Raw genomic sequence first — 17,744 nt, 5'->3', positions numbered from 1 at the left:
TATTCAGCCACCACTAACCAATGCTCACAAGCAGAAACGGCTGCATTGGGCAGAAAAATACATGAAGACTAATTTTCAAACAGTCCTGTTCACTGATGAGGGTCGTGCAACTCTGGATGGTCCAGATGGATAGAGTAATGGATGGTTGGTGGATGGCAACCCTGGATGGTCCAGATGGATAGAGTAGTGGATGGTTGGTGGATGGCCACCCTGTTCCAACAAGGCTGCGATGTCAGCAAGGCGGTGGTGGAGTCATATTTTGGGCCGGAATCATGGGAACAGAGCTGGTCGGCCCCTTTAGGGTCCCCGAATAAAGATAACCTCTGCAAAGTATGTGGAGTTTCTGACTGACCACTTTCTTCCCTGGTACAGAAGGAAGAACTATGCTTTCCATAATAAAATCATCTGCATGCATGACAATGCACCATCTCATGCTGCAAAGAATACCTCTGCATCAATGGCTGCTATGGGGATAAAAGGAGAGAAAGTCATGGTGTGGCCTCCATCCTCCCCTGACCTCAGTCCTATTGAGAACCTTTGGAGCATCCTCAAGCAAAAGATCTGAGGGTGGGAGGCAGTTTACATCCAAAGAGCAGCTCTGGGAGGCTATTCTGACATCTTGCAAACAAATTCAAGCAGAAACTGTCCAAAAACTCCCAAGTTCAATGGATGCCAGACTTGTGATCTGCTATCAGATAAGGGCTCTTATGTTACAATGTAACGTCACCTGGTAAAAAGTTTGATTGAAATAGCTTTTGATTTCAGTAAATATGCTGCAAACACAACAAATGACAATTTTCAGTTCTTTACAACCTAGAAAGTGTTTTGAAACTTACTGTGCGAAATAATTTGGAACAAAAATCCTGTTATCATTAGGAGGTTTGTTCAATAAAATGTGAATTGTACTCTTAATAGTTGATAACATGAGAATTATGCTGACTGTTATTTACATCAATTATTTAGGTAAATGAGAAAAATATAATTTGCATAATAATTTGGAACACGGTGTAAATTACTTTGTCAATATAATTGCTTGAGCAGCACAGCAAATAAAATACCTTGAGAAGCACATATTAAAAAAGCGCACATCACTTAAAAGCCTTTTTTGAAACATTTATTGCTTAAGAACTTCAAATACAGCCAACCTGTTTTCAGGCCTCTTGGTTCTTCAGGCCTTGAGCAGTAGATCATGATGAGATGTCATGGAAGACCTAAAGTATGTTGGGGCTTGATAAAGACTGTCGTCATTTAAATGCACTGTGAACTGCTGGCCGAGTTTCTCAGTTATTTCACATTGTGGTTAAGAATTGGACCCGTCATGGCTCCTCTGCACTCCACCAGCTAGATCAAGTACAGACTGTACTTGATTGGCTCTATTCCCTGTGACATACTTACAGTTTTGAACCTCAAAGTGCCCTTGAGATTCCAGGTTCATTGCTTCTAGGGAGGATAGAGACACTAATGTTTTTGTTTTCCCTCCACTCACATCCTGACAGCACCCATGGAGGGTGTGATGGACCACCTGGCACCTCTCCCAGGTGCCTCCATCAGATGGCTGCTTCCTCACCACTGGAACACAGGAACAAGATATTATAGCTGGGCATTGCACCCAAGAACAACCAGACACTAGCTTAGGTACAAACAGGAACTACTTTATTTTTATAAAAATCTACTAGCAGTCCGAGATTGTTTGGAATATCAATTTCCCTAAAATCCTGGATGTCATATCTCCACCACTCAGCTGTACTTCTAAAGTTCGGATCTTCCTGGATTCTCTCAAGTAATAGTTCTGGACCATCAAAATCATAGCCCTCCATGGGCGTATCATCCTTCAATCATGGACAAACTTGGGAAATATACCAATTAAGCACTCCGTGTCCTTCATCCAACATCATCTGGAGGCAGACCAGATGTTCCGGTCAGGTCACCCATTCTTTCTGGGGCTGCTCTCTCAGGAAGGACATCCATAAGTCCCTTTGGAGACAGTATAGCTCCTCCGGGGTAGCAAGATCCTTTCCACAATGCTCCTGTTCCAACTGCAGCGCTTCTTTCCATAGTTTCCGAAGAATGACATCCCTCCATACCAGTGCATCCTGTACAGAACCAGGTCTGCCCAACTGGGTGAGCATTTGCTGAATCTGCCACTGAAACGCCACTTCCATCTGTGTGGAAAATCACCACTCTGCACTGGACTCCGGCAGATATATCCCAGTGTGGAACTGCTCCTTAGGAAGTAAGTAAATCCCACAGCTTGCCCCCAAATGTGGTGGACTGCCTGGTACTTTGGAAGGAGGGACCAAGGTATTATAGCTGGGTATTGCACCTAAGAGATAGATGACACTAGCTTAGGTGCAACTGGAACACCTTTATTGAACAGATATACAGGTTTTTATACACTTCAGAAATAGGGGTAGTCCCCACATGAAGAATAAAATAAATATTACATATTGGGATAAACATCACACACTGATTTGGTAACAAGGTCAAGTTGACACAAGACTAATCCCATCATGTAGGAGCCTCCAGGAGGGTTAGCCAACAGGTAGAAACAATTGGTGACTCAATTAACTCAATTACCAAAGGGAGAAAGACAGAAAGTAAGAGTAAACAACCCCTTAAAAAACAGATTACAGCAGGGGACTTCGGCATCAGGTTCTGAGCTGATTATATTAACATCTGCTCTGAGTCTAGCAGGGGGTTGAAGCAGTCAATGCATATAAACCCCAAATCTATGTCCGGGTCCTCCAGTTCTGAGTCTGTGTGTTTCAGGGAGACAAGGACTTGAATCTAAAAAACTACTCCAAAGGTCCCCCAGGCACACACCTCCCAAAAAATAGAGCCCCCTCAAATGCCAGGGCCCATCATCAGTAGGCAATAGGCTAGGCTGCAGTCCCCTTCAAAAGCCCCTGTCCTGGTTGGGTCTGTCAGAGGGGACAAGTAAGTGCAGAACACAAGTGGAGAATGGACAGGGGATGTACCATCTGTCACATGTAGAAGTGATTTGGTGGCTGTAAAATCACTTCTATTTCAGAGATTGAAGTCAACTGAGAAAAGATTATGCACATGACTGCATGAATTTGTATACGACCCAATACTGCTGTGATGTAAAATGCTGGCAGCGCTAAAAGAGTTAAAGGACAAATGTATATTAAGTGACGTTGCCCTTTAAACCCCCCCCCCCCCCACCCTTCAGTCTGTCTGGTAAAATACTAACCATCTCCTCCACTTCTGTTATCTCCGCTGTGTAAACCTGTCCACCACTGCACAGTCTCTGCAGTAAAAACATCCCGGCCAGGTCTTCTTCTTATTGCAAATGTGCCTGTGGCCTCTTCAGTTGTGTGGATGAGCCATACTCATGGTGGCCTCCAGACATTCAGTGGAGTACAGCTCATCCATAAGGATAAATAGAGCCATGACGTCCAAGAGGACCCATCCTTTGCCTCCATTTGTCTTAGTGGTCCTCCTCTTCTCCAGATCATCTTTTTCGGTTTTACCTTTCTACACTGACTTTCTCCACACTGAGTCCTTGTTACCTGCATTGTTCCATCATGTGACTCGTGGTCTCACGTTCTTGGCTGTGCTGAAAATAGGGATCATTCAACTTTATTTTACCCAGAATTCCCCCAGGTGTGTTTTTCAGCTGATGCATGTGTGTTCATCCTTCCAGTCTACATCCATTGGTCAGTTTTAATATATCACATGCCATATTGGTTCATGTCATTCAGTGTCTCTGTCCATCGGCCTGTGCAAGTTTTGTTGTATTATAAAGTATAACATACACCCTGAGATAAATGATCTGGATTGAGGGATACAGTTGTATTCCCATATGTAGCACACCTTTGCAGGAGCCACTAGATTGATAAGTCCCCTCTGAAACTGGTTTATTTTCCAGGTTAGTTAATCTACTGCCTTGACCACTCGGGCACACCCCTATTCAATAAGAGGAAGTCCAAAATTAGATTGGTTGAGGAAAATGGAAAGATAGCACTGGATGTGTAGGTTTATTTTACTGGTATTGTTATCTTAGGGTATTACCGTTGGTGTAAATGATCTGGTTCCCGGCCAACCACGTTCCTGCCAAATAAGCTGCCGATTAGGCCTGTGCTTTCAATTTGCACTGGAAACAATACCATTGCAGGTCCAGTTCATGTCTGGTTTGTTCACTTTGTTGCCAGTCAAACCCTGATGAAAGGGTTTGTATTGCATGAGATGCCAAAAGGAGACAGGTGATTCAGCTCTGTAATGCTGGAGATGCAGAAAGGACAATGGCAAACCCGCTCTGTATAGCTGAAATGCTGCTGGTTAGGCTGTGCTGGATGGTGAGTGATCGGAGAGCTCAGTACTCTAGCCTGGGCATCTGCTTCTTTCCCCAGTCTAGTGCCAAGTGCCTTCAACCTTCTGCAGCAGTGTGCTGAGGCTCCTTCCCTCCTCCTCCTAGGCTGTATATCTCCCTGGGGACTATATTTTCCCCTAACTGTGGAGTAATTCCACCTACATACGATGAAACTACACCTCCCACAATCCTTTACCTAACAGTATCTCTTCCTCAAGGTCCAATGTTGACCAATCAGTAAAGGATATAAATGGGTTGATTTACTAAAACAGGAGAGTGCAAAATCTGGTGCAACTCTGCATAGAAACCAATTGGCTTTCAGGTTTTATTGTCAAAGCTTAATTGAACAAGCTGAAGTTAGAAGCTGATAGGAGTAATCATCCCGGGTGTCCGATCCGACGAAGACCGAGTGGTGGGCGTCCTATTCACGGTGGGTCATCAGAAACAACACGAAAGATCCAGAGGTCCCCTTAAGGTTAGTCACACTGATAGTGTTGATCCCTCTTCTGGCTGGTAAGGGTACCCTTTCTGTGGGAGTAGCAGCTCCAAGAAGGAGCCCCAAAAAACAAGTGCCAGAGATAGTGTAGTATGTTCTTAAGGTGATTTTATTAGTCAGACATAGCAATAGGGCAGTATGCACATCACAGCATTCATTGCGTGTAAAGTGTAAAAGAAAAGCATTACTGACCCCAGTAAAGATGGCCGCCGGGCCTCCTCGTGGCTCCGGCGGTAGGAAATGACGTCACGCTCTGCACAGCTCCTCCTTAGGCCTTTCGTGCTATAGGCACATCATCAGAGGGGAGGCTGTACAGAGGCGTGACCGACGTCAATGTAATATATAGGGGAAGACGGCGCATGCGCGGTTACCCGCGGCCATCTTCCCGTGGAGTCCGCAGTGCGCATGCGCGCAAACGGAGGCGCCATTTTGCCGTGGATCCGCAAAGAAGAACAAATGAAGAAAGGGGGTTGGGAGATTCCTCCGCTTATCCATCCCAGCAGCTGCAAGATATTCAGCCGCAGACCCCAGGGAATCAATGGAGCAGTATACCTCTGTCTATTAAAGTGACAGTGCTCCATAAATAGAAAGTTTCAAATATAACTGTGAGAAGCCAATTTCTATATTTTGAGGGCATTCTCAATGGCCCCAGTGTGAGTGGTGTATACCTATGATAAACGGACCACGGCAAGGTGGATGCTCTGCATAACATAGAACACGCATGTAATTAATAAAAATCCCTAATTCTTGTTAAAATGAAATAAAAACATCAGCAAAACAGTCTAAAGATAAATATAACTGATGTAGCCATATACGTGTATATGAAAGTCTCTGTTCTAGCACATAAACACTTTAATATTAAAATATTAGTCCTCATTACTCTATTCATGTAATAAAAAATAGGTAAGTAGAATAAAGATAAAATAGAATAAAATCAATGTAAAATAAAACTAGAAATGTTAATATTATCTCAAATATTATCTCAAAATATAAAACGCTCATTAGAATTAAAATTAAAATCGTGGTTAAAAACCCCAATTATAAACGCACAAGTGTGAATGTATCATATATAGGAAGAAAAATACAATAAAACACAGGCACAGAGTAAACGGTATTAAAAACGTCCCGATTAGCCATTGGCTATAAAGCAGTTTGTCTACTTCTATATTATGCCCTAGAGGGTGCAGTGTATTGAGCTCAAACACCCACTTCGTTTCTGCTTGGGAGACCGCTCTAGTTTTGTTAATTCCTCTCCAGTGATTACCAATCACATCAATACCAACAAATTTCAAAGACGATGGGTCCATATTATGGTACATGCGATAGTGATTAGACAATGAATGTTCCCTCAATCCTTTTTTAATATTCGATACGTGCTCACGCAACCGGTCGCGTAAACGTCTTGTTGTCCTGCCCACGTATTGTTTCTGGCAAGGGCATTGTAGTAAATATACTACGTATTTACTATAACAAGATATGAATCGTTTTATCTTATATCTTTTACCAGTAACAGACGATTCGAATGTGTCAATTCTATTTTTTCTAGTGTTGTTACACTTACAAATCACACACCTGTTACAAGGGTGAAACCCTTTTAAATCATCGAATAAAGATACATTTTTTGGGGGATCCACCACATTGGGTGCAGTCATATGTCTAATAGCAGTCGCCTTCCGATGAACTATTTCTGGTCTATCAGGCAAGATTGTTGATAAAATTGGGTCCATTTTCAAAATGCCCCAGTTGTTATTAATAATTTTGTTTATTGTCTTGTACTGTATTGAAAAAGACGTAACAAAGGGGCATATTTTCTTTATAATTTGATCCTTTTTAGGTTTGCTGGACAACATGGTGTTTCTATCCATCTGTGCCACAGTTTGGATTGTGTCATCTAAGACCGCTTCATTATATCCCTTCTCCAGGAATCTATTCTTCAAGACTTTTGCTTGGACTTGAAAATTATCTGTGTCCGTGCAATTCCTTCTAACTCTCATCATTTGTCCCTTTGGTATATTCGCCAACCACTTAGGATGATGACAACTAGCAAGAGGGATAAAACCGTTGCGGTCTGTAGGTTTAAAATAGGATTTGGTAGTAATCCTTCCCATAAAATTAACTAATGTCAAATCTAAAAAGTTAATCTCCAACCGACTAAAAGTATATGAAAGATTAACATTGAGACTATTATTGTTGAGTGTGGTAAAAAAGTTTAAAAGAGATTCTTCCTCCCCATTCCATAACAGCAAGATATCATCTATATACCTTTTGTAAAATGTCAATTCGGGCCAATCTCTTGCAAAAATAAGGTCCTCCTCCCAGCGGGCCATGAACAAATTGGCCAGACTGGGGGCAAACTTTGCCCCCATCGCCACGCCCTTGATTTGCAAGTAATATTCCTTGTTAAACCAGAAGTAATTTCTGTGCATGGCGAATTCGAGTAAGTCTAAAATGAAAGTCTGCTGGGGTATAGGTATAGTGCTGTAGTGTTTCAGATAGAAGTCAGCCGCTTCCATACCGTCGTTATGACCAATATTGGTGTATAGGGAAGCGACATCCGCCGTCACCAAATATGTATTGGGAGATGTGGTTATGGCGCTAACTTCATTCAAAACCTGCTTCGTGTCTTTTAGATAGGCTGGAGTTTGTGAAACCAGTGGTTGGAGAAAACAATCCACATACTCTCCAATCCTGGAGCATAGGGATCCGATACCACTTACTATTGGTCTTCCCGGTGGTTTGATAGGGTCTTTATGGACCTTAGGTAGTATGTATAAAACCGGTAATCTTGGTGCTGTTGGACATAAGAAAGCCTTCTCTTTTTTATTCGGAATACCCTCTTCATAGCCTCTATTAATAATATTCTTAAGAGAACGTTTATATCCTATCATTGGGTCCTTGGGCAAAGGAGTATAAGTGGTCTTATCGCTTAGAATGTTATCCACTTCACTTATGTAGTCTTCCTTATCAAGAACCACTACAGCACCCCCTTTATCAGCTGGTCTCACAACCAAATTTTTCCTCTCAAGTAACATCTTAATAGTTTTCAAATCTCCTGATCTGTCAAAAAGTTTTTTAGACGGCACTTCTTTCAAATCTTTCAGGACCTTATCCCTAAAAAGATTCACATACGAATGAGTCTGGGGAGGAGGATTAAAAGTAGATGCGTTATGCAAATGGGAATGACTGAATATATCCGTAGAAGTATTTCTAGAAATGGGATTAGTTGCAAAGTATCTCTTAAGGGATAGCTGTCGTGCAAATTTGTGTACATCTATGTACGTGTCAAATTTATTCATACTTTTAGACGGGGCATATTTTATTCCCTTATCCAATAGCTGTAATTCTTTTGTTGTGAGATTCGTCTTGCTAAGATTAAAAATTCCTTGTGCGTTTATATTCTCCTTTTCTTTGGGGTGTCTATTCGTTCTCTTTCCACCTCTCTTTCCCCTCCTGTGTCTCTTCTCTTTCGTGTCGTGCTTACCCCTAAAAAAGGCTGAGTTGGGTGATTCATAGTCTGTTGGTTATAGTTATAATTGGGATTTGGAAAAGGTGCCCTATGGTTACTGTTATTATAGGGCTGTTTATTATTTTTTGATTTTTGTCCATAATCCCTCTGGTTTGGATGATAATAATTTCCTCTATTCTGGTTGTTAGGCCCTTTGTTAGTCCGTGGCGATGGGTAGTAGGGTTTATTATGTTGTCCCCTGGATTGTGAAGACTGATATTGATTATTATAATAAGGATATGGAGTTTGATATTGAATATTGTAGTGAGGGTATGGAGGGTAATTATTTACATATGGATTATTCTGTTTATTCCGTGAGGAGGTATGTCTATTCCTAGGTGGAGTGGTGGCATTGTTGGGATGCCAACGGTGATCACGTGATCCTATATTGTCATCATATAGGTCTTGTAAAGGCTCAAATCTATTTGAAGTGGCTATGTCATAATGTTGGTAGTTATGACCTTTCATATTTGATTTATTCTCATGAGGATTCCTATTGACCTTGGGTCCTGTGACAGGAGGTATACCGTTAGAGCCTGATGGATTATTGGAATCTTTTTGTATCTGCCAATCAAATACAACTTTATCAGAGTAATCCTTATAATCCCTGTTATATTTTTTCTTCTTTTTAATTTTTTGTTCTCTTTCTACTCCTTCCATATGTGTTTTTAACTTATCTGATTCACATATATATTTATCATTACCCTTAAAAGGGGTTAATTTTTCCCGTACCAGATTAATTTCCTTATCCAAATAGGCAAGCTTCTTCCTCTTGCGCACAATAAGAAGTTTTAGCAAGTCTAACCCGGTATTATTAAAGAATTGGTACCATTCCAGGTGACTGCTTGGATCCTCCGAATCAGGGCGAATATCCCAGCGGAGTGATCTAGGGACCATTTGTTCCTTTATATATTTTTCCAAAAATGATATATCCAAAAGGGTTTTAATCTCAGTTGTCATTAAATTTTTTAGATGTACAAACAGTCCCTTTAGATCATCGTTCTCGTTATCTAGAGTAAAAAGATCCTCAGAGATAGCACTCCTAGAGGATCTAAGATCAAAAATATCTCCCATATTAAAGGTGAGTAACAATTGTCAAAGGAAATCTATTTAACTAAGAGCAGCTGCAAACTAATGATGGTAATGTCAAACAGATAAAAAGTAATATGTAGTGAGCGCTCTCAAATGTATGCAGCAGCTAGAACACTTCAGGTAACCACAATACCTTTAAAATATACGTATATCAATTGTAACAAACAACAGTGCAGCGCTTCAAGAATTAAAAAATGGATGAAGACAAAATATATATATACATATGTAAAGTCTATGCAATATCCGCGGTATTGTCTGACGAAAATACTTCCGAAGTATGTACTGCCTCGAAATAACAGCAATGCGCACTCACCAGAAACGCATGGAATATGCGCATATAGGAGTAATCATCCCGGGTGTCCGATCCGACGAAGACCGAGTGGTGGGCGTCCTATTCACGGTGGGTCATCAGAAACAACACGACAGATCCAGAGGTCCCCTTAAGGTTAGTCACACTGATAGTGTTGATCCCTCTTCTGGCTGGTAAGGGTACCCTTTCTGTGGGAGTAGCAGCTCCAAGAAGGAGCCCCAAAAAACAAGTGCCAGAGATAGTGTAGTATGTTCTTAAGGTGATTTTATTAGTCAAACATAGCAATAGGGCAGTATGCACATCACAGCATCCATTGCGTGTAAAGTGTAAAAGAAAAGCATTACTGACCCCAGTAAAGATGGCCGCCGGGCCTCCTCGTGGCTCCGGCGGTAGGAAATGACGTCACGCTCTGCACAGCTCCTCCTTATAACAGGGATTATAAGGATTACTCTGATAAAGTTGTATTTGATTGGCAGATACAAAAAGATTCCAATAATCCATCAGGCTCTAACGGTATACCTCCTGTCACAGGACCCAAGGTCAATAGGAATCCTCATGAGAATAAATCAAATATGAAAGGTCATAACTACCAACATTATGACATAGCCACTTCAAATAGATTTGAGCCTTTACAAGACCTATATGATGACAATATAGGATCACGTGATCACCGTTGGCATCCCAACAATGCCACCACTCCACCTAGGAATAGACATACCTCCTCACGGAATAAACAGAATAATCCATATGTAAATAATTACCCTCCATACCCTCACTACAATATTCAATATCAAACTCCATATCCTTATTATAATAATCAATATCAGTCTTCACAATCCAGGGGACAACATAATAAACCCTACTACCCATCGCCACGGACTAACAAAGGGCCTAACAACCAGAATAGAGGAAATTATTATCATCCAAACCAGAGGGATTATGGACAAAAATCAAAAAATAATAAACAGCCCTATAATAACAGTAACCATAGGGCACCTTTTCCAAATCCCAATTATAACTATAACCAACAGACTATGAATCACCCAACTCAGCCTTTTTTAGGGGTAAGCACGACACGAAAGAGAAGAGACACAGGAGGGGAAAGAGAGGTGGAAAGAGAACGAATAGACACCCCAAAGAAAAGGAGAATATAAACGCACAAGGAATTTTTAATCTTAGCAAGACGAATCTCACAACAAAAGAATTACAGCTATTGGATAAGGGATTAAAATATGCCCCGTCTAAAAGTATGAATAAATTTGACACGTACATAGATGTACACAAATTTGCACGACAGCTATCCCTTAAGAGATACTTTGCAACTAATCCCATTTCTAGAAATACTTCTACGGATATATTCAGTCATTCCCATTTGCATAACGCATCTACTTTTAATCCTCCTCCCCAGACTCATTCGTATGTGAATCTTTTTAGGGATAAGGTCCTGAAAGATTTGAAAGAAGTGCCGTCTAAAAAACTTTTTGACAGATCAGGTGATTTGAAAACTATTAAGTTGTTACTTGAGAGGAAAAATTTGGTTGTGAGACCAGCTGATAAAGGGGGTGCTGTAGTGGTTCTTGATAAGGAAGACTACATAAGTGAAGTGGATAACATTCTAAGCGATAAGACCACTTATACTCCTTTGCCCAAGGACCCAATGATAGGATATAAACGTTCTCTTAAGAATATTATTAATAGAGGCTATGAAGAGGGTATTCCGAATAAAAAAGAGAAGGCTTTCTTATGTCCAACAGCACCAAGATTACCGGTTTTATACATACTACCTAAGGTCCATAAAGACCCTATCAAACCACCGGGAAGACCAATAGTAAGTGGTATCGGATCCCTATGCTCCAGGATTGGAGAGTATGTGGATTGTTTTCTCCAACCACTGGTTTCACAAACTCCAGCCTATCTAAAAGACACGAAGCAGGTTTTGAATGAAGTTAGCGCCATAACCACATCTCCCAATACATATTTGGTGACGGCGGATGTCGCTTCCCTATACACCAATATTGGTCATAACGACGGTATGGAAGCGGCTGACTTCTATCTGAAACACTACAGCACTATACCTATACCCCAGCAGACTTTCATTTTAGACTTACTCGAATTCGCCATGCACAGAAATTACTTCTGGTTTAACAAGGAATATTACTTGCAAATCAAGGGCGTGGCGATGGGGGCAAAGTTTGCCCCCAGTCTGGCCAATTTGTTCATGGCCCGCTGGGAGGAGGACCTCATTTTTGCAAGAGATTGGCCCGAATTGACATTTTACAAAAGGTATATAGATGATATCTTGCTGTTATGGAATGGGGAGGAAGAATCTCTTTTAAACTTTTTTACCACACTCAACAATAATAGTCTCAATATTAATCTTTCATATACTTTTAGTCGGTTGGAGATTAACTTTTTAGATTTGACATTAGTTAATTTTATGGGAAGGATTACTACCAAATCCTATTTTAAACCTACAGACCGCAACGGTTTTATCCCTCTTGCTAGTTGTCATCATCCTAAGTGGTTGGCGAATATACCAAAGGGACAAATGATGAGAGTTAGAAGGAATTGCACGGACACAGATAATTTTCAAGTCCAAGCAAAAGTCTTGAAGAATAGATTCCTGGAGAAGGGATATAATGAAGCGGTCTTAGATGACACAATCCAAACTGTGGCACAGATGGATAGAAACACCATGTTGTCCAGCAAACCTAAAAAGGATAAAATTATAAAGAAAATATGCCCCTTTGTTACGTCTTTTTCAATACAGTACAAGACAATAAACAAAATTATTAATAACAACTGGGGCATTTTGAAAATGGACCCAATTTTATCAACAATCTTGCCTGATAGACCAGAAATAGTTTATCGGAAGGCGACTGCTATTAGACATATGACTGCACCCAATGTGGTGGATCCCCCAAAGAATGTATCTTTATTCGATGATTTAAAAGGGTTTCACCCTTGTAACAGGTGTGTGATTTGTAAGTGTAACAACACTAGAAAAAATAGAATTGACACATTCGAATCGTCTGTTACTGGTAAAAGATATAAGATAAAACGATTCATATCTTGTTATAGTAAATACGTAGTATATTTACTACAATGCCCTTGCCAGAAACAATACGTGGGCAGGACAACAAGACGTTTACGCGACCGGTTGCGTGAGCACGTATCGAATATTAAAAAAGGATTGAGGGAACATTCATTGTCTAATCACTATCGCATGTACCATAATATGGACCCATCGTCTTTGAAATTTGTTGGTATTGATGTGATTGGTAATCACTGGAGAGGAATTAACAAAACTAGAGCGGTCTCCCAAGCAGAAACGAAGTGGGTGTTTGAGCTCAATACACTGCACCCTCTAGGGCATAATATAGAAGTAGACAAACTGCTTTATAGCCAATGGCTAATCGGGACGTTTTTAATACCGTTTACTCTGTGCCTGTGTTTTATTGTATTTTTCTTCCTATATATGATACATTCACACTTGTGCGTTTATAATTGGGGTTTTTAACCACGATTTTAATTTTAATTCTAATGAGCGTTTTATATTTTGAGATAATATTTGAGATAATATTAACATTTCTAGTTTTATTTTACATTGATTTTATTCTATTTTATCTTTATTCTACTTACCTATTTTTTATTACATGAATAGAGTAATGAGGACTAATATTTTAATATTAAAGTGTTTATGTGCTAGAACAGAGACTTTCATATACACGTATATGGCTACATCAGTTATATTTATCTTTAGACTGTTTTGCTGATGTTTTTATTTCATTTTAACAAGAATTAGGGATTTTTATTAATTACATGCGTGTTCTATGTTATGCAGAGCATCCACCTTGCCGTGGTCCGTTTATCATAGGTATACACCACTCACACTGGGGCCATTGAGAATGCCCTCAAAATATAGAAATTGGCTTCTCACAGTTATATTTGAAACTTTCTATTTATGGAGCACTGTCACTTTAATAGACAGAGGTATACTGCTCCATTGATTCCCTGGGGTCTGCGGCTGAATATCTTGCAGCTGCTGGGATGGATAAGCGGAGGAATCTCCCAACCCCCTTTCTTCATTTGTTCTTCTTTGCGGATCCACGGCAAAATGGCGCCTCCGTTTGCACGCATGCGCACTGCGGACTCCACGGGAAGATGGCCGCGGGTAACCGCGCATGCGCCGTCTTCCCCTATATATTACATTGACGTCGGTCACGCCTCTGTACAGCCTCCCCTCTGATGATGTGCCTATAGCACGAAAGGCCTAAGGAGGAGCTGTGCAGAGCGTGACGTCATTTCCTACCGCCGGAGCCACGAGGAGGCCCGGCGGCCATCTTTACTGGGGTCAGTAATGCTTTTCTTTTACACTTTACACGCAATGGATGCTGTGATGTGCATACTGCCCTATTGCTATGTCTGACTAATAAAATCACCTTAAGAACATACTACACTATCTCTGGCACTTGTTTTTTGGGGCTCCTTCTTGGAGCTGCTACTCCCACAGAAAGGGTACCCTTACCAGCCAGAAGAGGGATCAACACTATCAGTGTGACTAACCTTAAGGGGACCTCTGGATCTGTCGTGTTGTTTCTGATGACCCACCGTGAATAGGACGCCCACCACTCGGTCTTCGTCGGATCGGACACCCGGGATGATTACTCCTATATGCGCATATTCCATGCGTTTCTGGTGAGTGCGCATTGCTGTTATTTCGAGGCAGTACATACTTCGGAAGTATTTTCGTCAGACAATACCGCGGATATTGCATAGACTTTACATATGTATATATATATTTTGTCTTCATCCATTTTTTAATTCTTGAAGCGCTGCACTGTTGTTTGTTACAATTGATATACGTATATTTTAAAGGTATTGTGGTTACCTGAAGTGTTCTAGCTGCTGCATACATTTGAGAGCGCTCACTACATATTACTTTTTATCTGAAGTTAGAAGCTGATTGGCTCCCATGCACAGCTGCTCCAGATTTTGCACTCTCCAGATTTAGTAACTCAACCCCACAGAGTCAATGGGGACACAGCAAACAGACATGCCAGGACCTCTTGTCTCATAAGAACAACCTTACGAACTGCATCTTGGTGTTCCTTTTTTTCAAAGGTCCCTTATCCAGCCCCCAGCTACACATAGATCTATATCATTACTAAACCTCTCCGTGTTCAGTGTGTCCTTTGCATTGTCTGACCCATAATAGCAACAGGAAAGGCAAAGCGTGATTGGCTGATGAAGGATGTACAGAAAGCTCTACAGTCAGAAACTTTGAAGGAGGTCCTTTATTATCTAGATCAGGGGGTCTCTAAACTTACTAAACAAAGCACCGGTTTACTGTCCTTCAGACTTTCAGAGGGCTGAGAGTGGCCAGTGGGAGTAGAAAATGTCCCAGCGTCAGGAGTAAAAAAAAATTACCTAGTGCTTGTAGTCAGTGGAAGGTGGGGAATAGTGTCCACTCATTGGTATTAGTTGGAGGAACAGAGCCCCATCATTGGTGTCTGTGGGATGAATAGTGCCCCATCATTGGTGACAGTGGGAGGAATAGTGCCCCATCATTGGTGTCAGTGAGAGGAATAGTGCCCCATCATTGGTGTCAGTGGGAGGAATAGTGCCCCATCATTGGTGTCAGTGGGAGGAATAGTGCCCCATCATTGGTATTAATGGGAGGAATAGTGCCCCATCATTGGTGACAGTGGGATGAATAGTGCCCCATCATTGGTGACAGTGGGAGGAATAGTGCCCCATCGTTGGTGTCAGTGGGAGGAATAGTGTCCACTCATTGGTATTAGTTGGAGGAACAGAGCCCCATCATTGGTGTCAGTGGGAGGAATAGTGCCCCATCATTGGTGACAGTGGGATGAATAGTGCCCCATCATTGGTGACAGTGGGAGGAATAGTGCCCCATCGTTGGTGTCAGTGGGAGGAATAGTGCCCCATCATTGGTGTTAGTGGGAGGAATAGTGCCCCATCATTGGTATCAGTGGGAGGAATAGTGCCCCATCATTGGTGTTAGTGGGAGGAATAGTGCCCCATCATTGGTATCAGTGGGAGGAATAGTGCCCCATCATTGGTGTTAGTGGGAGGAATAGTGCCCCATCATTGGTGTCAAAAGAAGGAATAGTGCCCCATCCTTGGTATTAGTGGGAGGAACAGTACCTAATTGTTTATATCAACGGGAGGAATTGTACCCGATCATTGTTGTCAGTGGAAGGAAAAATACCCCATAGTTGGCGCCAGTGGAAGAAATGGTGCCTCCTTGTTAGTGTCAGTGGGAGGAATAGTACCCGGGGGGCGTATACAGGCAGGCAAAAGGCCGCAGTTTGGAGACCACTGATCTAGATCAAAGTATTCAGGCCTCTTGATAATAATAATAGCAAAAATAAGCATTCAGATCCTCTTTATTTCCTCCCCGGAGAATAATGGGGAATAGTGTGAGACTGATCTGCTGAAAACTGATGACCATTTACCTCTCTTCTAGGATCAGGGACAGTGACTTGTCAGATACAACTAAAGGAGAATTTAAAAAGTTGGAATTCGTCCGACCAGGACTGAGAGGACCAAGAAGAAGAAGAAGCACTTCCGCCTGGCAGCACTCAGATCATTGATTTGAATCTCAGCCACGGCACCACCTGCCTGGAGTTTGCATGTTCTCCCTGTGCCTGTGTGGGTTTCCTTCCACAGTTGCTGGTAGGTGAATTGGCTCCTGTCTAAATTGTCCCTAGTATGTGTATGTGTCACAAGTTAGCCTGCAGCCTCTTGAGTGTTTATTCTTACCTCCATGCTGCTCTTGACGTGACAATTGTGTGTCTCTCTCTGCTCACCTGTGGGCGTTGTCTGCTATCCTCTGGGTTTTATGTCCTTCCCTTTCATCACTTCCTGGGCCGCCTCCTTGTCTGCCTGTCTATTTAAGACGTGCTCAGTCTGTCCCCCATTGCCTGTTGTTGGAGCTCCCTTGTATTTCTTCTGTGAATCCTATATTGTCTATCTGTGTTCATTCCTGACCTTGCTAGTTTTCCGCCTGTCCTGAGTTTGCCCATTGGATTCCCTGTGTCTTTTCCCTTGCACCCTGCTCCCGCTAGTGGTCTCCTCCAACTCAGCTGGGTGTACCTGGGGACCGCGACCTGGTCCCAGCCTGCTTTAAGTCCATCCCCACTATCACGGGCCCTGGTGAACAAACAGGCTGGTGCTTAGATTCCGCGCCCTGGGGAACCCCAAGCTGTGGTCTGATAGAGCTCACTACCATAGACGTGACCGTATGCATGAATGTGAGTTAGGGACCTCAGATTGTACGCCCCTTGAGGGTTAGGGACCTCAGATTGTATGCCCCTTGAGGGTTAGGGACCTCAGATTGTACGCCCCTTGAGGGTTAGGGACCTTAGATTGTATGCCCCTTGAGGGTTAGGGACCTTAAATTGTACGCCCCTTGAGGGTTAGGGACCTTAGATTGTATGCCCCTTGAGGGTTAGGGACCTTAGATTGTATGCCTTTTGAGGGTTAGGGACTGATGTGAATGTACAATATATATGTATGTAAAGCACTGCGTAGATTGATGGCGCTGTATAAGTACCTGAAATAAATTTTGACTGTTGATGCTAAATTGAAAAGTGAATGTAGTTATTGTACGTCCGAGGATGCAGGGAGAGCAGCACAATACATAGTATTGGATTCAAATGTATTGCTCTGTATAAGTAAGGACTTCTAATTGCTTTTATATGTCCTTTAGTGGGTGGGACCTAGCTATATAATTTTCTTTGAAGTTCCATCTGTGTTTCCGGTGGGATTTATTGAGGTGGTAATGGACATTCACTCAGCCATGTTACTTCCAGAATTTCCTTGAGGGAACAATACTTCAAAAGATCGAGAGCAATCTTCCCAGATGGAGGTGTAAATAGCATTCTAACACAAGAAATACAGAAGTAATAAAATATACATCCAATATACTGTACACTAGATTGCCAAGAGTATTGTCCTGCCCTCCCAATCATGTGATTCA

General features: G+C 41.9%; 1 protein-coding gene across 1 annotated transcript in view; it reads left to right on the top strand.

Moving 5' to 3' along the window:
• The window catches only part of LOC149456339 (NACHT, LRR and PYD domains-containing protein 12-like), a 127,745-nt gene extending 110,397 nt beyond the window's left edge, over positions 1–17,348 (top strand). The window contains 1 exon segment of the mRNA XM_089685133.1: positions 16,230–17,348. Within this exon segment, the coding sequence (XP_089541259.1) occupies positions 16,230–16,356 (127 nt within the window). The 3' untranslated portion in view covers positions 16,357–17,348.
• Positions 17,349–17,744: the final 396 nt, after the last annotated feature.

Source organism: Staurois parvus, unplaced genomic scaffold, assembly GCF_062004578.1.
Source record: "Staurois parvus isolate SC_StPar_1 unplaced genomic scaffold, SC_StPar_1.0 ptg000363l, whole genome shotgun sequence".
Lineage (NCBI taxonomy): Eukaryota > Metazoa > Chordata > Amphibia > Anura > Ranidae > Staurois > Staurois parvus.
The sequence above is the reverse complement of the archived record's forward strand: the minus strand, read 5'-3'. Positions and strand labels throughout refer to the sequence as shown.